The 22006-nt window shown below is 38.8% G+C and overlaps 1 protein-coding gene across 4 annotated transcripts in view; it reads right to left on the bottom strand.

Annotated features, from left to right (window-relative positions):
• sema6e (sema domain, transmembrane domain (TM), and cytoplasmic domain, (semaphorin) 6E) overlaps window positions 1–22006 on the bottom strand; it is a 165197-nt gene that overhangs the window by 5591 nt on the left and 137600 nt on the right. For 2 of the 4 annotated variants that reach the window (XM_037537012.1, XM_017700516.2), the window contains 3 exons: window positions 18970–19028; window positions 18285–18335; window positions 13155–13307 (listed from right to left, as the gene is read on the bottom strand). In XM_037537012.1, coding sequence (XP_037392909.1) covers window positions 13155–13307; window positions 18285–18335; window positions 18970–19028 — 263 coding nt within the window. The remainder of the gene's footprint in view (window positions 1–13154; window positions 13308–18284; window positions 18336–18969; window positions 19029–22006) is intronic. The other 2 variants (XM_037537013.1, XM_037537014.1) reach the window with 2 other exon arrangements.

Here is a 22006-nt window from a genome sequence, read left to right as displayed (position 1 = left end):
TAGCAGGAGCGTTCTGCGCCTGTTTTATTTCAGGGTGCTGAAGCAGGTACATACAGTCACTATAGGGTTGTGTGGGTGGATCACGAGAAGGGGGGGGCAGAGAGAGAGACAGAGAGAGAGAGATAAAAAGGGGAGAGAGAAGTGCTATTGTGCTTTTTGTGCAGTTGCAAGCAAGAGCACAATTATGAATGCAGAATAAGTTTATGAGTGAAAAAAAGGGAAACAAGAAACATTGATAATCTTCCTCCAGGCATCAACACAAAGACATTAGGAGCGGAAAGCAAGGCACTTTGCTAATTATTGAATGAGGAAAGCTTTCCCATTTTTCTTTTTTTCTCTCCATAAATGTATGTTTTTTCTGCTGTTCACAGATTTAAAATGGGAAGAGTTACGGCAACATAAACTCTGCAATGTACTGCCTCTCGCATTCTGGTAGCACAACATCATCTTCTCTCTCTCTCGCACACCCTCACTGTTTGGCAGGAGATTTATATAGGTCATGAAATTGTTGGAAAGAGCTGCTCCCACGCGGCAGGTTTCTCTTTTTGGCTTTGATACTTTCCAGAAAGCCCTTTTCTGTGTTTTATGTAAAAGAGATGCTGGGGTATCGTGACTGACTAGTGTAGCATCTGCAGAGAGAATACATTCTCTACATGCTCTCCCTCTCTTCCATTGCTGGTTGATGGCTGGTTAGACAGTGGTGCTGTGGCTGGAGAACAGAACTTTTATGAATAATGGAGGTTTTATTTCTCTCTCTCTCTCTTTCTCTCTCAAAAACACCAACTGCCCTTTTATGCTGTGTGAATATTTCGACAAATGGACCAAAAAACAATGTAATTTCTTACACTAACAGATGTTAACAATAGCACTCTCATTATAATGAAATATTGTTGACAATTAACCATCATATACATAATTGCAATTTACAATTTAGACATGAATGTTTATATATTTTATGTAATTATTATTAAATGACAAGTCCAAACTGAATGAATTATCCTGATGAACTATCTTGCCTCCTACCAATCCTTTCTTAATGATGGGTTTTTCAAAATGTCTGCATTTGGCCTTATAACACCCTACATGTATCTCTCTGCCATGAACAGACATAAAAAAATAACTTGTTATAATCTGGTCTCAACACTACTGTAAAATACCCAATCAGGCTTCAGTCAAGTGTATTCAAAGCCATTTCATGTAATAGCTTTCTGTGACTAAGCTTTTAGAGGCATTAAACTTTGTTTACATCTTAACCCATACATTATTTAGATAAATTTAGATAAATCAGTGAAATTCTCTTTTAATACTCTTAGTGACTGATATCAAATGATATTCTGTACTGTTGTCTGCAAACACACAAATATGTGTAGTTAGGTCAAGCTTACATCTATATTTTGTGTTGGTACAAATATAATAAATATAAGCCAACATTTGTTCTGTATTTATACATGATAACAAACTTAGCATTAGCTACCTACTTAATACATAAATAAATATTACTCAGCAAAGTGTTATAAAGGGTAGAAAATTTGTTGGTTTTATAAGATTCACAACACATAAATTTTCCACTTCTTTTATTTACATTGAATTGCCTCAACACAACTGATGAAAGAGCACCCAATTCACATTCTGTTTTTCATACCATGATGAAGTACTGTAATGTCACAACTAAAGAAAATGATTATCATTTTAAACAAATGTGATCAGCTCTAATAACTGCAATCAGGTTAGATTATGATTGTGATAATTGTGACGGGCCTAGTTAAGAACACAAAAGTGGCAATAATTAAGATAATGTAAGATAATTAACTAAGTATGTTGAAATGTAGTTGTGTATATATGTATTAAAAGATTTTTTAATAGACTGCTGAATGATACAGTGATTGAGAATGAGTTTCATACTAGATGTCGTCAGACATTGGCTGAAGATGTAAGGAATGCCACAATTCACAAAAGCTTGGATTGGTTTAGAAATTTCAACATAATAAGTCTATATTCCCACCCCCCATTTAACCTAAATCTCTTGTAGATCCCAAATATGTTCTTGTTACCAGATCAACGCAGACTCACAAATTCTAGGTGCCAATTTATGTAAATATGTGTAATATCGACAAAATACATACCATATTTACACAGCAAGCCAAAAGTTTGAAAGCAACACTAAATACAAAATTAAACATAAAAACTTTTGAAAAGATAAGACAAACATCTGTTAATAAACAGAATGAAACTAGTTGACTAGTGTAACATCTGCAGAAAGATGACAGACATTCTCCCCCTCTCTCTCCCTCAAATCTAACCCTCTTTTATCTATCCAGCGCTGGTCTGATGGCTGGTTAGACAGCGGTGCTGAGACTAGAGAATAGGACATTTATGAATAATGGACAGATTTTTTTTCTCTGTCTGTCTGACTCATCAGGCCTCTGCAGGGCCCTAAACTACACCCACAGAGCCTGCAGAGCACTGAGGGCTAGCACATTGTCTGTGAAGGAGTGACTCACTGTCAATGTGTGTTTGTGTACAGTACATGTGTGTCTCGCACTAGGGGGCATTAAGGAAGGACTCACAAATCTTAGCTGCCCCACACATAAGCTGTCAAAAGATGTTTGTGACTGCGGGGCCACAGCTCAGCAGATGCCTATAGGAGACATATGCTGGCCCAGTCACCCCCACACTGACACCTACTCACGCAGGTATGAAGTATTTCTGAGCTGCTCTGCTGTTTTAGACCGTTTACTCTGAAGCGTAAAGCAAAATTTCACAAGTAGACTAGCTTAGACATACATACACACACTAGGGCTGCATGCTACAATGTCTAAATTGTCTTCAAACAAATTATGCACTTTCTATCCACAAATAGCAGTCTAGACAAATTTCAGTCAGGCTTCCGACCTAATCATAGTACTGAGACTGCACTAATTAAGGTTATCAATGACATTCGCCTAAATACAGACTCAGGAAACATGTCTGTTCTACTACTGCTCGATCTCAGCGCTGCCTTTGACACCATTGACCACAAAATTCTCATAGATAGACTTGAGAACTGGGTTGGACTCTCAGGAACTGTCCTAAAATGGTTCAGTTCATACCTTCAAGGAAGGAACTTCTTTGTGGAAATGGAAGGTAATGTTTCTGAGACTGTGCCAGTGACCTGTGGTGTACCCCAGGGTTCAATTCTTGGGCCACTCTTATTTAATTTATATATGATTCCTCTAGGTGAAATCATGCATACTTATGGGATATCTTACCACAGCTATGCAGATGACACTCAGATCTACATGGCTCTCTGAACAAATGACTACGGTCCCCTAGACTCACTGTGCAAATGCCTTGAGCACATAAACAAATGGATGAAACACAACTTTCTGCAGTTGAATAAAGATAAAACAGAGATTATTTTATTTGGGAATAGCAATGAAAGACACAGACTAGCTGCCTATCTAGATTCGAGAGGCCTAAAATCTAAAGAACTAGTATGTAACCTTGGTGTACAAATGGATCTCACTTTTAACAGTCATGTCAAAGCTGTCACCAAATCAGCTTTCTATCACCTCAAAAACATCAACAAAATCAGAGATTTTCTGGCTAAAGCAGACCTGGAGAAACTCATCCACGCCTTTGTTTCTAGTAGGATTGATTACTGTAATGGGCTCCTAACTGGACTCCCAAAAAAGACAATCAAACAGCTTCAGCTGATTCAAAACACAGCTGCCAGAGTTCTCACTAGGAGTAAAAGAAGGGAGCACATCACTCCTATCCTTAAATCCCCACACTGGATACCAGTATGTTACAGGATAGACTTTAAGGTACTATTACTGGTCTATAAATGTCTTAATGGTGCAGGACCAGTATATTTATTAGATATGCTCCAGCAATATGAGCGGGGCAGAACTCTCAGATCATCAGGAACTGGTCAGTTAGTGCAGCCTAAGGTAAAAACTAAACACGGAGAGGCGGAATTTAGCTACTACGCTGCTCTGAAATGGAACCAGTTGACAGAGAGCATTAGAAGAGCCCCAACACTAGACACTTTTAAATCCAGAATGAAAACCTTCATGTTTGAGCAGGCCTTTAGCTCAGTTTAATCCACTTTTATCCTGTAACGGCACTCTTATCCTCATTCATTTAACTTCTTTTATATCTATTGTTTTAATCATGTTTCTTATTTTTATTCTATTTTTTTATCTCCTTCTTTTAAATTTGATTAACTTCTTTTAAATCTATTGTTTTAATTATGTTTTTTAAATTTTTTAATTTACATAAATTTTATTTTATTTACATTAATTACATTTTTCTGTATTTTTTCATTTGTAAAGCACTTTGAATGACTGTTGTGTATGAAAGGTGCTATATAAATAAACTATAAATTGCCTTGCCTTGCCTTACAATGTTTGAGGATCATTACTGCAATACTGGCTTGTGCAATATTGGTATCAGGGGTGAAATAGGCAATTTGCCCTCTAACCAATCACATTATCTTATTTTGTAATAAAAAAAAAAATGCTGTTTTCAAAAACAGCCCCCATCATGCCCAATTTAACACATGCTCAAAAGTTCATATGGCTGTCTTATGCTTGTATTTCATCAAACATCATTGGATCCTTTTAATTATGAGGTCAATAAGTAGCTGAACTAGGAATTCTGCTACGATTATCAAGAGCGTCATTCATTTAAAGCAATTACAGACTTAGATCTGTTTCTTATATGAGCATGTCAAGAACTACAAAGTGATGACATAACTGAAGAGGTCTAGGGTCAAAACAGCACAGGGCAATCTCCAACTTTAAGAGACTGACGTTATCATCAGTGACAACAAATGCAGGGTGTATTTTAATATAAGGGTGGACCATAAGATTATAGTGCCATGCAGAATGTACTGCACTGTGTACTGAAAATCATCTTTTAGATTTTTCTCCAATTTCCCCTAAATTTTGTCATCCACCCTCTAACTAGCTATCCCCTAATCACTCTATGTTACTAATTGTACTAAACTTAAATAGCATAGCAAAACAATAGTACTAACTTTTGACTTCCAAGGATTAATCGCATCACATCATTCTCCAGTGTTTTTTATAACCCTTTTGCAATCACTGCTTATTATACCATAATATGGTATTTTGCCCATATCGTGCCGCCGTAGTGCATACTAATGTTTTCTTAAAAAGCTCTAACCTAACTGGAGAAGTTTTCCTTGAGACTGTTTTGTTTGTCTTCATTATGATTATTTGTTAGCAAACGTTAATATATGAGGCATTTCTTGGCGCTGGTCTAACATGCTCACTAAATGTGTTAAACGAAACTGGTCCTCAGCGCGAGGGCTAAAGATAGTAGAAATGTGTGAAGAACATGGACAGCCATATTATGGACCATCTCTTGTCTGCCAAAAGGTAAACAACCAGATGGGCTGAGATGGGAAAATGGAAGAAATAAAACAAAAATGAAGAAGGCTAAGAGAGAGGAACAAGACAAAGAGTGATAAAGCACGCAAAGGATGGAGAGGGTGCTTAAGGGTTAGAGATAATGATAAAAGAGAGAGCTGAAGAGGGTGAATTAATGAAAGAAAGTGAGAGGGTGTAGCAAGACTGATCAAGATGGAGAGAGGGAAAAGAAGATGGAGGATGGACAAAAACTAAACTAGAAACTGGAAGATACAGTACTGTGTGAAAGTCTTAGGCACTCAAGACCCATTTTCAAAATCTATTTATTTGTGTAGTATGTGTTTATTTGCTGAGAAGTGTGTTTATATATATATAGTGATTTTGTGGATGCTAGTGTTTTTGTTTAACCATTTTCAAACCTCTCCTCGAGGAAGCCCAGTATTGTATGTAGTTAAAAAGCAGCTCCTGGTTTGACCAATCAGTGCTTCATTAAACTGTGCTCATGGTGTAACTGATGATATTAACAAGTCTCTGTGGCAGCTGTGAAGGTGTCAAGGAAAAAATATGGACCCAAGAAATGATTGTTCCTTTTTATTTTTATGTTTATTTGAATTATGAATATGACTTCATTCTATGTATTCTGTGATAAACTCACTGCTGAGGTAAACTGTTTAAAAATTTGCTTACATACCTAAAACTTTTGCACAGTACTGTACATGGCAGTGATTGACAGTCTGTCAGCTATCAGAGTTCAAAGTCTTAGTCTCTCTCTCTCCCTCTCTCTCCATACAGCAGGAGCTATTCTAATGACTCCATGTGAGAAGGAAAAAGAAAGCACAAAAATAGATAAAACTCCACATTATATAAGCCCTATAACAGTAGAACAGGATGTGGAGGGGGAGTTGTGGTGCACATGGAGATAAAACAGTAAAATCTCCCTTCAGTGCTGTTACTACTAAGGGTGATTTATTTTGTTGTTGTGAAAATGTTCTAATGGCAGAAGTTCTTAAAATGCAAATGAATGCAGCAGGTATCCTGTGTGAATTCTGAAGTGTGCAAAAAAGTGCATAATCAAATATAAACAGAATATTCTTTGCATTCTTAGTTTAATTTTTGCTCAGTTTTGTTATTATAATTGTAGCTACTTGCCACCCCTTTATCTAGATTACCACTTCTTATCACGATATTCTTATTCTTACCACGATACTGTAATACTGTGTTGGACTAAAACTGAGTTTTCAACCTCCAACTAGGTAATATCAAAGAAAGCACCCACATCAATTGTGAATTCCTACTCAGAAAATTAAATGGTGTTCTCATCTCAGAATTTTATGCATGTTGTCAAATCAACATGGCTTTTCACCCCTTCAATTGTAGCTGGTTAAATCCATAACACTGACCATAAAGTTTGCTGGCTAGCTTGATGATAACAAATCTTGTGAGTCCATGGAAGCATCTGTATTTTTCTTCTCCACCTTGTAGCTCAAATGTGCAGAGGTAAAAAAAAGACATAATACTGAGCTCTGTCTTTCCACTTCCGAGCACCATGAGCTACTAAGCCTTTAAAAGGCAGGCACTATTTGCTAACAATGCTCTAAGATGACAGGCAGACCAAGTCATTTTTCATCCACCCAACAACAGCACCATAGGACATAACCTCTCTTTCACATACAGAACCAGCAAAACTGTATGCAGATACGGATGGTGTGATACAAAACTTACTGTCTCAGAGATTGCAGCTGCTTAGATTTGCCTTCTTCTCTGAAGCCATTTCGCCTGAGGCCATTTGAAACAACCCAACCAAAGCTCATACATGTTTTTACATGAGACTCAAACCTGACACTGTGGTGTAAGGATGTCAGTAGCACACCATACCACAGAGGCAGCTCTGCCTGCAACACCCAATGTGTTTAACCAGCACAGCTGTGTTTCTAGAACAATCTCAGGTATGCTGGGTTTAATAAATGTGGTATTAATGGTAGTAATATTCAAAAGTTCAGTTATGTTTACGAGTGGGAACACTGCCATCTTGCTGTGGTTTGCATAAAATAAATCAATAAATGAGCAAGATTTTTTCTAAACTTTTTTTTTTCCCCATCAGGGGCTGTTATCATGGTAACTCGTTTAACCTTCATCAAGCACAGGCTTATCTAAAACTAATATCAGCAGAAGCAGAAGAAGAAAAATAACTAAGCAGAAGTGTTTCTTACTCTAACCAAGGAGGAGGAAGCGCCTCATATGGCAAAGCACTAAGCAATCACTTACTTGAAGACTGAGACCAATTGATTAAACAAGTGCGATCAGGTGAGTTTCAGCCTGATTAGAAAGAAAACCTGCAGCCACACCTGCCTTTTGTGGATAAGATTGGTGACCCTATGTAGATCACTGCATACTGATTCTAATGAGAATTTAAGAATAATCATTTTCTGTTCATTAAATGATAAGGAAAACTGGTGGTTTTCCTATTCTTTTAACGGAAACCTGGCAGGATTGGCAGGACTAAATTAGCTGTAGTGTGACTGAGTTTGGCAGACAGAATGATGTATTTGTATCAGTAATGATCTCTATCTCTCTCTCACTCTAATTCAGTTCAGAGGGCATTGCTGTTTTGTCACCACTTTGTAACTATGCTCCCACAGTAAGCAGCTTCGATGGCAGTACAAACAAGGCATCATAAGCTCATCATTAATAAAAGACGGTTGTAATGAGTGACTGAAACTGCCATAATTAGCAGTTATTATTTGTACTAAGAGCAGAAAGAAAATGAGTGTAAGAACAGTAATAAGGTAAATGGGCATCAATAACTGCTAGCGTGGATGTCATATCAAACAGAAATATATACAACCAGATGAGTGTGGATGTGGTACTGTTTCTTAATGCCAAACACTTCACTACAGCAGCTTTTTTATGGCTCTCAACCAAAATATATCAACTACAGGTAATATCACTATCTGTAAACTAGATTCCCTGCACTCTTCACCACAGCAAAGGAGACAATGCACATTACATGAATGTATATTTCATTCTTTCTCAGAAACAGAGCTGCCCCTGCAGGCAAAACAGCATAACAGGCTGCCAGTGCCAGAGCTTTACTGTCTAATTTTTTAGCTTTTAAAGAACAACATATTAACTCCCCAGATTTATAAAGGTTTAAAATAGAACACTAGAACACTACAACTTCCCATTATGTAGCACTCAACCCCAAGTTACTTTAGCTTAAAGTGTGGATTTTGAGTGAAAATAATTGGAGCGGTTTTAGTTCAGATGCTGTACAACAAGAAATAGTAAATAACTGATTGCATCTAAATATGCAAACATAGAAAATGAATTTCATCACAGATTACTCCTCAAATGGATTCAGTATTCCCTGTTCCACTCCATTGCTCAGCAAATTGAGTTCTGCTTTGTTTATGTAGGAATGAAGTAGAAAGACAATCCTGGATGAGATCTCATTTGTGAGAAAAGCACCTCAAGGAATTTCATCCACTAGTGACCGACCTGATTGAAATACAGGCACAACTAATAAACAATCTTGGCGATAGTATTTGTTCCCACAAACAAAGCTCTGATGTATTAAAAAAAAACAAAGTGTCTCTTTTCTCTGTGAGCAAACCGCAAGACAGAGAAACTCAATTACCGTTATTTTTTTATTATTAACACAATATTCCACACTTCTGAAACTCATGCATGAGACATTGATGCATTATGCATGCAAAAACAGAATACAGAAGATAATCAACAATTGCTAAAGCAAGGAAACTGCAAACACCACTCTTCTTCATCATGAGGGGATATACTTTTTTAAAACAAGGGGAGAAAGACAAAAGGCAATGTTAAGCACATGCAGGTCACTCGTTTGGCTTAGTTCAACATCACACAGCCAGAGAAAGAAAGAAGCAGGGTCGGTCCTCTTGAGGGAAGAGTATGCGAATGTTCTGGGAAATAAACCAAATCAAGAGCAAAAAATCCAGAAGCGTGCAGGATACGACTTGAGCAGGGCATATTTATAGAGCAAAAATCTAAACCCTGTTCTCCACCGACAGCCCAGAAAAATACCTAAAACTTACCTCAAGTTCCAGAACTGTAGAATTATTATACCGAACTCCCAGATAGGGGTGTAAATCTCTGACGTCACAATGATTCAATGCATCATGAAATCTCAATTTTCAATAGAATTATTTTGGTACATTCAGATGTATTTAAAAATAAAAATACACTGTCCACATAGATGTGAGAGAAGGAACACGCATGTTTTTTTTATTTTCACCCAATTTAGTCCCTGTCACTTCCACTTGCTAGCAATTGTACCAAAATGTGCTGACAGCTAATATGTGCTTCTTTCAAGACACAGGAATTGTCACCGCATCTTTTTAAACTACTGCTAACGCAAATTCACGGGACAGCGCAATGCTCAAAAAGAGAACACTAACGGCCAGGTCTGTTATATCAGCTAACAGGTGAACACATTTGTTAGCACTGTGTTGAGTGATTGGGACGGTCAACCTACTCACCCAGAGAGAGCAAGGCCAACTACAATCTCTTTGACCTCTGGCTATGGATGGTTGTGGCATTGTTATATGAAGTGTATGCTCTACTCAATGTTATTATTATTACCACTTATTAGGTATTCCTATGTTACAAAATCGATGTAGCTAAATTGTGACCTTCAGATCAATGCATCGCAGTAAATCTATGCATTTTTTACACCCCTAGAGCTGGAGGGCTATTCTACTACTACGCTAGCGCTGCTGTCTGTGAAATCTAGAGAACAAGCAGAGTTCTAGATTTCTTTGGTGTTTTTCGGGGGCTGAGCACAGGGGTCATTTGCTACACATCGGGGCAGGAGGAAGTCGAGGAGAAGAGGAGTGCTAAAGGAGGACTGAACAGAAGAAGGTAAAGCATTAGTCTATAGGAAACACCAGGCGGGTTAACAACACACTACTCCCCTGTGCTCAGAGTGAGCAGAGAGGGGGAGGAGGGGGAGGAGAGGAGGTCAGGAAGTTTTGGTAAGAACAAGCGCATTACATGGACTGCACACTGTGTGGGCCCTCAGTTCACACAAAACCCTGCTAGCATATTTTTCTCGATGTCTTCTTTACAACGACAAGTTTTTAAGTTTTTTTTTATTTGACTGTATACTGCCTATGACAGTGGATAGTTACATGTATTACTGATCACAGTCTGCTATGAGGTTATTGAGTAAAATATGCAGTAATGGACAGGACAGCAAACAAACTATTGTGTATTAAAAACAAAAAAGGAACAAAACCTATGCTCCCTCTCTGTCTCTCTCTCTCTTTCTCTTGTGGTATTAATAACCTCCAGAGCTGGGCAGCTCTCTCTCTGGGGCTGAGAGGAGGTTTTAGAGTTCAGCTCGAGTTCATCTCCAGTTCGTCCTCAGCCCTCTCTGCAGTCTAATTAGCTTCAGATCCAGCGCAGAGCTGTCGATTATGAACGCAGCCTCACACAACACACACACCCACACAAATTATCAAAGGTTGGGAGTCGTCGGTGTGCCAACACTCAATTCATTCTGAATTTTATAAATGACCTGTGACGGTGTTTAAATATAGTAGTGACAGTGTTGGCGACGAGAGATTTGAGCAGCAGCCACCTCTGAGCAATAACAAGTGCAGGTTTACTTTCTGCTGGAGAGTGAGGCATCATTATTACAGGCTCCCAGACAAGCATGCGGATGGTGTTCAGGTGGGTGTCTGGAGCTTGTAATAGTAAAGCAGCGCTTAACCTGCTCTCTCCACTCACTCCAATTATACATAATAACCCACACTGCAACCAAGGCTCAACAATACATATCATAACATTAATATGACAGATCAATTTGGCCTCGGCCGTATAAATGCATGGTTAGCTTCAATACGTTTAGTGTAGAGCTCTGTGAGAGTGTGTGATTATGGCTGCAGTGGTACAGTACATTCAGTATTTAAGACAATCAGTTATGCAGCTACTGAAGGTGTAAAGGTGATTTCTTTAAGAAAAATTTAAAAAAGTTAAAAGAAATTATATATTTTTAAAGATTTTTTTGGGTACTGATGATATTGTAATCTATACTCTGCTGTCCGTGATAGAGGAGTGTGCTTCCTCTCTCTCTACCTCACAGTCTGTAAACATCAGTAAGTGCATTTGGACTTTCAGTTCTGCTTGCTAAGGCTTAGCAAGAGAAAAAAAGGGAGAAAAAAAGAGAGTGTGAGAGAGATGGAGAAAGCTGACAGGCAGATAAAGACAGTCAAAATAATGTGAAAAAAAAGATATGAAGAGAAAAAGATGAGTAGGTAGCACAAAAAAAGTATGAAGTGCACACTACTGTACAAAAGTTTTTTGTACACAATGTTCAGTTATTGCTTTCTGCATACTGCATTATTACCGTTAATAATAATAATAATAATAAGTCTCCTATTTTAATTATTATTGTTGTTAGAAGGCTATTGTTAATCAGAAATTATATTGCATTTGCTCTCCACTCCTTGGTGTATTTCTGGGTGAAACAGTTTCATGGAAGGCCACTAACCTAGATGAGCATTTTCGTTTGATAATAGGTGGAGGTGGTTGACTGGGGAAGGTGAAACATAACACTAATGGTTAATATCACTTTCTTTCCATTTTCAGAACTTGTGTTAAAGGCAGGTAGAGTACACTACACTTTAATCAAGGAAAAAGTGGCATGATATAGTAAACTGTGCAAAATATGACCAGGGACATAAACATGAAAAAAGTCCATTTTGACTTTAAGTCTTTAAAGATGACTCCACTTTCCATGCCATAGTACCATTTTTACTACTGTGCAGAACAATTTTTGCTAAAAATTTATCCTAGAACTCCAGCCCAAGACCACTTCTCTTGGTCTGCTGGTGCTTTTAGCTGTGTAAGGCCATGTCCTGGCTCGGCTGCTGAAAAAGATCACCCACCAGAAGTTTCTATCAGGCAGCACTCGCTGGCCCTGGGCATATTTATTTGTTGCTGGTGCTTCTTATTACAAGCTGAGTGGATGATCATAGCAGCAGAAGTCAGAGTGAGAGAGGAGCGCAGGGCTCAGCAGGATGGGGATTTATAGGTTCTTCTCTGCACAGTGGAGGAGCTTTACCACAGAGAAGGAAAAGGCCTTTAAAACAGCAACACGTAAGACAAAATAGAACACTAGAGGCCACAAATGGAAGAGGAAAACTATGTGATAAGAGCACAGAAAGATAACAAGGCTAAATAAACAAGACTGTGCTCTTCTTGTGCCTGCAGGAGACACAGAAACTCAACAAGTTAGAAGCTTTGATTGCTTATTAATACTGATAAGTTTGTAAGCATGTTTTCCCCCAAAGGTTACCATAATATTTTCCATGTTCTATGGTGAATTGGATAATTTTGTAATGAAAGTAACTGTGTCTGATTTGCTCAGCCTAATCCATTTAACAATGACCATTATTCACCTAGGAAATGCCATTGTTTTTTTCCTGAAACAAGCTAATATACTAAGCACAATTACACTGACCAAACACCTTTCACTCTTTTGTCTCTGCACATGCTAATCACACATTAAAGTTGTTACGTTGGGAAATTATTCATATGCATATTTATGAATGTTTGTGATTGCTGTGCTGTGTTTACGGTAATGAATACTTCCGCTTATGAAAGGTATAGTGTGAGTCATGCTTTGTGCATGAAGCTGAGGGCCACACAATAAGATCCAGTTTAGCGCGATAGAAGCTTAAACTAAGGAAAGTGCTAGAAGACAGACAGCAGACTTAGAGCCTCTCCCCGCCCCCTTACCCTCCATCTCCACACTGATTGGCTCCGAGTCAGGGGAACCCCGCCCCCCCCGCTCCCCCTCCGCAGGGTGGGTACCTTTCTCAGGGACACCTGGCCCTTTAGGCAGAGCTGGCCCCTGATTGGTTGGGCTGGCGCTTGTGGGTGAGGTCTTTCCTGTGGTTGTATTGGAAGGGGGCAACAGAGTAACCAATCAGTGAAATCCATCATGTGCATAGAATTCAAATAATTTCAGGCAAATTTCTCATAACAAACAGAGTAACATAAAAATCAGTGTTTATGACAACAATCTGTATACAAGCAGCAACAAGAAGTTAAAGTAGATAGAACACGATTGCTTGACACATTTGAAAACGGTTATATAAAACAGCTCACTCTGTTTCCAGGAGTAGAAAGTTCTCCAAAGTGGATCAAGTATGTAACGTTTAAAACAGGTTTATGACAAATATTCAATTTAAGCTTTCTAAAGCATTGGTTTTGGCAGATGAATTAACATTGTGTGTCTTAAACTAATCCATGTAGGAATTTCTAGCTCTGGTGCATTCCAAAGCTTCCTCAACTTGAGTGGATACACCTAGCCAGCTCACGATGAAACTTTGCTTCTAGCTGCATGTCTGGTCATTCAAAACACTTTCCTCCCTCCCAGTCTCTCTGCATCTCACATTCACAGCACTCAGACTTCACAGTGCGGCTTGACACTCACTAAGACTGACTTTGAGGGTATCCCCTTCTTTAATACTGCAATGGAACTTTACATATTCTCCTGCCAGGGCTGCTTTAATTATTGACGCCTCTGTGAAGTTCCTCTCCTCAAAGGCTGAATGTCCTTGAGTCCAGGCAATAGAGTGGGGCTCCAGAGCTCCACTGATGGTTAATGAGCTGCCCTCACTGTTCTCGTACAACCAGCCTGTTAACCAGCCGCCTCACACACATGCGCGTGCACACATGCACACCCACACATTCTTCTTTTCTGCCAGTCCACCAGGCTTGTTCCAAATCAGGCCTGTCAGCGTGCCATCTGTGCCAGGCAAATGGAGCCTGCTGCACACCAGGGGAGCTCAGGCTGGCATGCTAGCACATGGCCACAAGGCTGAGTTTTGTTATGACTTCCACTTATTATCATTTCTATCCCTACCGCTTTAAACAGCTGGGAGGGGGAAGAGGGGTAGGATGTAAAAAAAGAATCAAATATGCTCATTGAAAACCATTTCAATGTATGTGCTGTAGAAAATGTGTCTGGCTGGCTTGTCTCTGTGGGGCTGCTTTATCAAACAGTGGGGAGATGAGGGAGCGGATGAGTGAGAGAGAGCACAAGACAGTGAATGAGAGAGAGAGAGCTGGGGGGGGCAAGAAAAAGAGCATGTGAGAAAGAACAAAAAAGGCAGAGAAGGAGAGCATGAGAGACAGAGAGGTAGAGAGAGAGGGGGAGCACAGCATTGAGCCGAATAGGAACAAAGCTCAGAGTGTGTAATGGCTTGGAGTTGGCACGTGGGTGTTTTCTCAGCACTGAAATAATTGCTGCACACTGTACAGCTGTGGAAGGCTTTGTCTCGGAGTGAGAATTGAAAACGCAGTAAACTAATAAGTAAACTGTTCGTGTGATTTCCAGTGGGTTTCTAGAGGAATAGTGGTCTGCACAACAAAGTGAATTAATCAGTGGGGGGCTGAGTGAGTGTGTACTCCCATGATGTTCACTTTCTCACCCCTCAGATAAACTGACTGACTCTACAGCAGAGAAGAGAGCAGTCACACACTTGTCTTCTGAAGAGTCTCGTCCTTTGTGTCATTTACTGACTGACTGTGATGGGTTCCATGGATGCTGTGCCATGGTGTTCTTTGCAAATAGATAAACATGTGAGTAAGGGTGGGCAATATGGCCATATGTTATCAGTATTGTGATCACAATATGCTTTTCTGAGTATATGCTGGTAATGGTCAGTTAGAGATGGGCAATGGGGCAAAAATATATTGAAAGACACTTTCATGATATACAGTGTGAATCACAATTCAGAACAATTAGTTGTTCTGAAGTGTGATAAGATGAAACAGACACCCAGCATCACATGTAGTCGAAAACTCTACATACAAGAATTTTATTTAGTGTTTCATATACTACACTGCACAATATTCAGTGCTCGGCTAATTATGGGGATAATTATGGTCCCTTTGTAATGTAACATGCAGTTGGTTCGTGCTCTTTAAGTACTGATGATATTTATCAATAAATGTATACTATGATGTGATGTGTACAGTACTATATGATATATAATGTGATGTCATTTATCAGCATAACAATAAATGCTGCCATACTGTGTACCCAGTATGTGTACTTCCAGAACAGTATTACAGAAAAGGACAGATTTAGATCCATTATAAAGAGCATGTGTACAACACCTAATACATAATAACTGTATAAACTGCACAGCAATAAACAGCTGACTGGATGTCAGCCTATTAAGCCATTATTAAAGAAACCAAATAAAACAAATGCAAATAAATACTAAAAGTAGTGATTCATAACTCTGCAAAAATAATACCAGGACAAGCTATGTAATTTACCCTATCTACTTAATTTGTTGTTTGTAAATATACACTCATTCTGAAAATGATGCCTGTAACATGTTCCATTGGAAAAGGCAATTTATGACTAGAGACAGAAAAACACACCTTAAACAGGTGATGCTTGAACATAGGAACATCTAGGAAAGGCCAAGTCCTTTATGAGCAAGAATGGGTTGAGGCTTGCCACTTTGACAGAAATGTGTTAGTAAAAAATCCAAGAGTTTAAAAATAACATTCAAAAGCTAGGGATTGCAAGGATTTTAGCTATTTCACCCTCTACAGTGTATTATATCAACAAAGGATTTAGGGAATCCAGAAGCTTTTGACACTTCAGATGGCACTGCATTACAAACTGGTTTACTCCTCTAATAGATATCATAGAATATCACATAATATCATGAATCAACAATTCTTTGAGTTGTTGAACAGTTGTCAGAATATACACTGTCCATCACTGCATCTACAAATACATAGAGAAAGTCATCGGTCAGCAACGTTCAGAAACACTGCCGACATTTCTGTGCTCAAGCTCATTTGAAATGGACTGGTGCCCAGTGGAAACCTGCATTGTGGTCTGATAAGTCAATCTTTCAGATTGTTTATGGAAATAATGGACATTGTGGTCTCCTGGTCAAACTCTGAGACTGTCTTTTTCAGGGACACCTGCCCTTATTTCAACACAACTACACCACATTCTGCATGTAATACAACAATATAGCTATGTCATCAGAGAGTGCAGGTGCTAGACTGGCCTGCCTGCAGTCTAAAACCTCTGATTGAAAGTCTCCCATTGAAAATGTGTCTACACACGACAACAAAGGCCCTGTACTCTTGCACAGCTGACTTATCTAACAGAAGAATGCCAAAAACTCACTCACTTTTCAAAACTGGATCAGTTTGTGTCTTCAGTCCTAAAACATTTATTAAGTATTGCTAAATGGAAAGGAGATTAAACAGTTGTAAACATGCTCCTTTCCCAACTTTTTTTGGAACGTTTTACAGGCATCAAAACTGGAATGAGTGTATATTTACAAAAAGCAATGGAATTCATAGGGTAAAATTTAACATTGTGTTTTTGTATCATTTTCAATTTAATACATGTCAAACAGAATTTACTAATGAAAACAGAAAGTGATTAGTTAGAAGTTGGAATCAGGTTGTATTTCATACATTTATTTTACTAGTTGTTTGGTTCTATCTTGTTTATTCTTAAATACAATTTTTTGCAATGTAGACTTTTTAAAATGTGAACTGTTTTAAAGCTTTGCTTGTGCATGTTGTCTGTACTAACTTGTCATAAATGTCTTCAAGTTTGTACTGTTATATTTTTTGTCATATAGCCCACCCTTTAAGTGTGAATACGCCACATACTGCACCACTGTTAGCACTAGGGCAACTGCTGCAGTGAGTAATTTTGGTTGTCCACAGGGGATGTGTGTGTGTGTGGGTTGGCGGGGGGGGGGGCTGAGATGTGTGCTGCACTGAATGGAGTTAAGCAAGCAGACAGACAGACTACAGCAGCTCTGTCTCTTTGTCAGAATGTGCTGTTGATGTGTTTCAGTACAACAGCTTTGAGCGCTGACTCACACTGCTGACCTGTCTAAACCGCTAAAACAAAGCCAACACACACACACACACACACAGCACACTGTATCAACTGATTACTGTCTGATGCAAAATACACTCTTCCATTCTTGTTAATACGTTAATTTAATATAGAATAATATTTTATGAATGGTGGGTTTCTGCTGTTTTATCTGAATTTAAGAAATCAAACTGAACATATTAGACCATTTACAGCTGACAAGTGAAAATCACATAACATTTATGCATTCAGTATCCAGATCGACTTCTACGTTTAATCATGTTAGTGAGGTAGACAAACGCAGCATTAAGAGTCTTGCCCAGGTGAGGAACTGAACCCCAGTCTGCTGCATGGAGGACAGCGTATTACCCACTGTATTACAACTGCATCTTAGTCAGCAAAAATACACTGGCTGTTAATTTCACAATTTTTAACTATTTAAAATAAGTATCAGTAACATATTTTTTGTTTTTCTGGCGGGCCCTACTTACTACAGGCCCTAAATTCTTTGATGCCTGTGTCTATATCAGTGGAGATTGATCTGGAGTGGCAGCATACTATACCTGTGTGAAAGCATCTCTCAGGCTTGATGTGAGACCAGAGGTGGGGGGGTATAGGGGGTTCAGAAACAACAGCAGGATGGATTGAATTACACTCTGTAATGTGTGTGCATGAGAAAATTGCCTCATACAAGAGCAATATGCTGTAATACATCTGCCATTTGCGCAATTCACACAGCAAGGCCAGCCAACAAAATAAGAAATGTACTAGCAATGTGAACCCACTATTTGAATAATATAAGCAACAAAACATCTTTTCAATGAATGAATGGAGTTAAAGTACATATACAAGTTTTCAAAGACGTTCTGGATGAGAGAGTGATACATAAAAGGCAGGAGCACAGAGCAACTGATGAACTCAAGTTATGAATGGAGAGATGATGACTTTGGTGATTTTAAGCACAATAGGGAAAAGAAGCTACTGACCATAGGCTGAATCCACTGCAGTGTTCTGCTTTCGTGTAGTTGCCAAGACATCTATGATTAAGAGAGAAAAAAATACATGATTTCAATGAGTCATTCTGTAAAAGCCTAGATGAAACCACTTTGTGATGTAGCTTATGGAAACAAGTGGGGAAACTGTCAGAATTGCAGAATATAAGCTTTCAGCTGATACCACATTTATATTTGTAGAATATATTCTCGTATGTGCAGATAGAAAAAAATTGTGAAAGTTTTGTCATGTTTTTTTACATTAAACAAACTGAAAAAGTTGTTAATGCAGACAAAAAGCCATTGATACACCTAAAGCATGTATAATTCAGGGCTAGAACTGTAACAATTCTCAGATTCAGAAAAAAAAATGTCTCCAAAATTGCAATCCCTAGAAACTGTAGTGACTTCAGAAACAAGCCCAGTCATTTGAGGATGGACCCAGATGCCTACTTTTGATCAGTTTTATATTTATATTTCAACACACTGTTTCAAGCCTTTTCCATACTGTTTTGAACTTATTACTCCCTTAGTTATTACATTTACACAGTCTATCAAAATGAAAATGACAACTCTAGACTTTAAAGGACCTCTGAGCTCATTTCCTCAGACTAGGTTTGTATAAAGACCAAATGACAAATGAAAATGCAAGGACACTTTTTGGCTGTCTTATGCTCACCATGGCAGCTGTCTGGGTACTGAGGGTAGCCCGTCTCCACATCCTGCTCAAAGCCAGACCTGAGAGAGCGAGAAAGAAAGAAAGAAAGAGAAGAAAGAGAAGAAAGAGAAGAAAGGGACAAAGTTAGTACCTGCGTCATCCCTTTCTCTCCTCGTTCCTCTAATTGCCCGTGCTGTCAAGTCCAGGGAAGCAGTCCTGCTGTCTCTCTGCCTGGGCTTGAATAACACTAAAAGGGAAATGCAATTTGTTTGCTGTCTCATCAAGGCTGGCGCTCTTGACAGCGGCGGCTGGGCGAATGAGCGGCAAATGAAAAATTGAGGCAAGGTGGCATCCACCATGCTGCAGAAGCCATGGTCTTTCCATGGCGGCAGAAAGAGAAAAGAAATGCTCTACAAAAATTAGCCACAATTAGAGGCAGGAACACATGCATGAGAGACTATTATGAAAATTACAAGTGCAATTACTGTGTATGGTATTGTGATTGTGATTATTAATCGCAATTAACAGTGATTATTACAACCTGGTCACAGTGCATTTGTCAGGAGGTGAGAACAGCTGTGCTTCATCAGAATGCGTTTCTGAGAGTTTGCTGCTTGCTAAAAAAAAGAAAAGCTTTCATTCTGGCTTTTGAGAATTATTACCTGCAAATGACAACCACAATCTGATAAATTAGTTCTAATTATGAATGTTTCAATATACCCTATCAGGAAAAAAGTACCATCCAGGTAAATTTTAATTCCAAGGTACAAACAATGTATACACCCCCTTAAAGGTGCAGCATGGTCCTTAAGGTCCAAATGCACATCTTAAACGTGCATATGGACCTTTTCATAACTGAAGGGCTTAAATAGAAAAACTGGAGTCAAAACAGTGGGTATGGAGTTTAAATTACACTGAAAAACAGTTGATGTAACAAAGATGTAACTGCAACAGAATATGGTACAACTATGGCCCCTAGCTAAGGTGCTGAAGCAAATCATTGAAGATCGCACCTCTGTGACAATGCATGCACCCTGAAAGGTGCAGATTTTCTGAGAGTTTAGGCATATTCTCACACATGCACACAGGACTGGCAATGTTAATTGATTGCATTAATTGAGAAAAATGAATGAAATCTTTACAATAAAGCATTGTGTAACATGCGCCGGTGTAAATCAATGTAAGCAGTTCGATTTCTGGCACTTTCAAAATTACACAGTGGCACCCTGCTTAGTGGAACATTATCCTATTGACTGTACAGCACTATAGATCAGAAAGGAAATCTCCTGTCCTTCAAAATATTAACACATAGTGCCACACTCAAAAAGACCTCTCATTTGATTAAGGCTGTTCCAGTACTTAGCAATGTTTGATAGTGTTACTGGTACAACTTTCACTTTATCTAACTGCTTGCCTTAAAGTCTTTGGTGTTTTGATATTGCACAATTTGCAATTAACATGTTTGCTGTCATCTTGTGTTTTTCAATTCAATAACCATAAATGATTTGAGCTCTGCAATTTAGCTGTTGCATCCCCCTGCAGTAAGTTTCACACTATTAAAGCAATTCGTGGCATTTGTTCATGTGTATTTATACTCTGGAAAATACAATTATGATATAAAAATTATGATATATATATAGGCCTAATACCAACATCAATGTGTTACTGGCACACTTTCTCTTAGAATTGCCATTGAAATTCTGAAAAATACATGCAGTCCACTGGACTACACTGCCTGACAGTGGACAGCTCCATAGCTGCAGCCTTAAGAGAGAGAATAGCACACAGCCCTCATCATCATACCTAATTGTCCATTATAGACATCAAGAGATATTCACTTTTCCAGAGCCGCTGCTGATTAGCTGCATTTTGTCTTGAGCAGTCACGTACGAGCACACCATAAGAGCCCCAGCCAAAAAGCCCCAGAACTGTGAGTTTAAAACTAGAGGTGGGTTACTGAACATAGAAAAGAGGCAGAATTACAGCATCACTAGAGGCAGCATATTAAACACCCACGCATACATGGCTGCTTGCTTTAATAAGAGATACAAGGTGTTGTCCTACCCAGAGAAAACACTGTGAGCAGATAAAGGAAACACAGGAACATTGCTATAGGAAGTCTGATGAAAGGTGCAAAAGAACAGAGGTTACTGAAGAGGCAATCTACACCACTAAGAAAATGATCAAGTAGGGTGCTCTATAATGTACAGGCACAGTTGCTGTTTCAAAGTCTCTGTTTGCTGCAGGAACAGATGCTAGGATGGCAATTGCTGTGATTCGAACACTGGCAACGCCAGTTGCTGTGATTCATGCCTCAATTTACTGTACATCCGGATTCATCTCTTAGGTCTATTGACTCAAGCGTACTTCTTAAACCTCCAGCTCAGTCTACACAAACGGCAGACACTCTAGCATCTCAATTAGGCCGAGCCTTTTGGTACTGTCTGCTGGAAAAGCATAGGCTTTATGTACCATTTCTACGCCAAAAAAAGCTTAAATCCAGTAATGGTAGAGAGGTACATATAAGGTGCTGTAAAGCAAAATTTGCATATATTTTGAAAATGTACCACAATTATATCATTATCAACATCACATATAATTTCACAAACCCCTCTGAATGACTTTACTGACATCTAAATGACTTATGAATTATGGAAAAATGTTGAAAAATTGGTGGAATTCCCTTTAAAGGCTTTAAAATCACTGTAATGCATATTGTACAGAAGTAACACTACATTTCAGTAGCTTTCACAAGGGTCAATCCCAGTCACTTATCCCACACTCAAAATTCTGTCCCCTCTTTTCCTGACACAGTTGAGACTCCTCATTTCCATTAACCACAGAGAGAGCGAGAGAGCGAGAGAGAGCAAGAGAGAGTGAGAAAGAGGGGGAGAGAGCAAGAGAGAGAGAGACAGTGAGAGAAAATAAGAAATGACATTCACTTATGATATGACAGCTTGGCAGCTAAACATGTACATGCACAATACCACAAAAAGCATGGATCTGATGTAAGTATGTTCTTCACCGTTTTTGCATACGTGTCTGCCAAACGCGTGCG

This window comes from Pygocentrus nattereri, chromosome 3 (genome assembly GCF_015220715.1).
Source record: "Pygocentrus nattereri isolate fPygNat1 chromosome 3, fPygNat1.pri, whole genome shotgun sequence".
Taxonomy (NCBI): Eukaryota; Metazoa; Chordata; class Actinopteri; order Characiformes; family Serrasalmidae; genus Pygocentrus; species Pygocentrus nattereri.
Note: the sequence above shows the minus strand (reverse complement) of the source record. Positions and strands in the feature narration are given on the sequence as shown.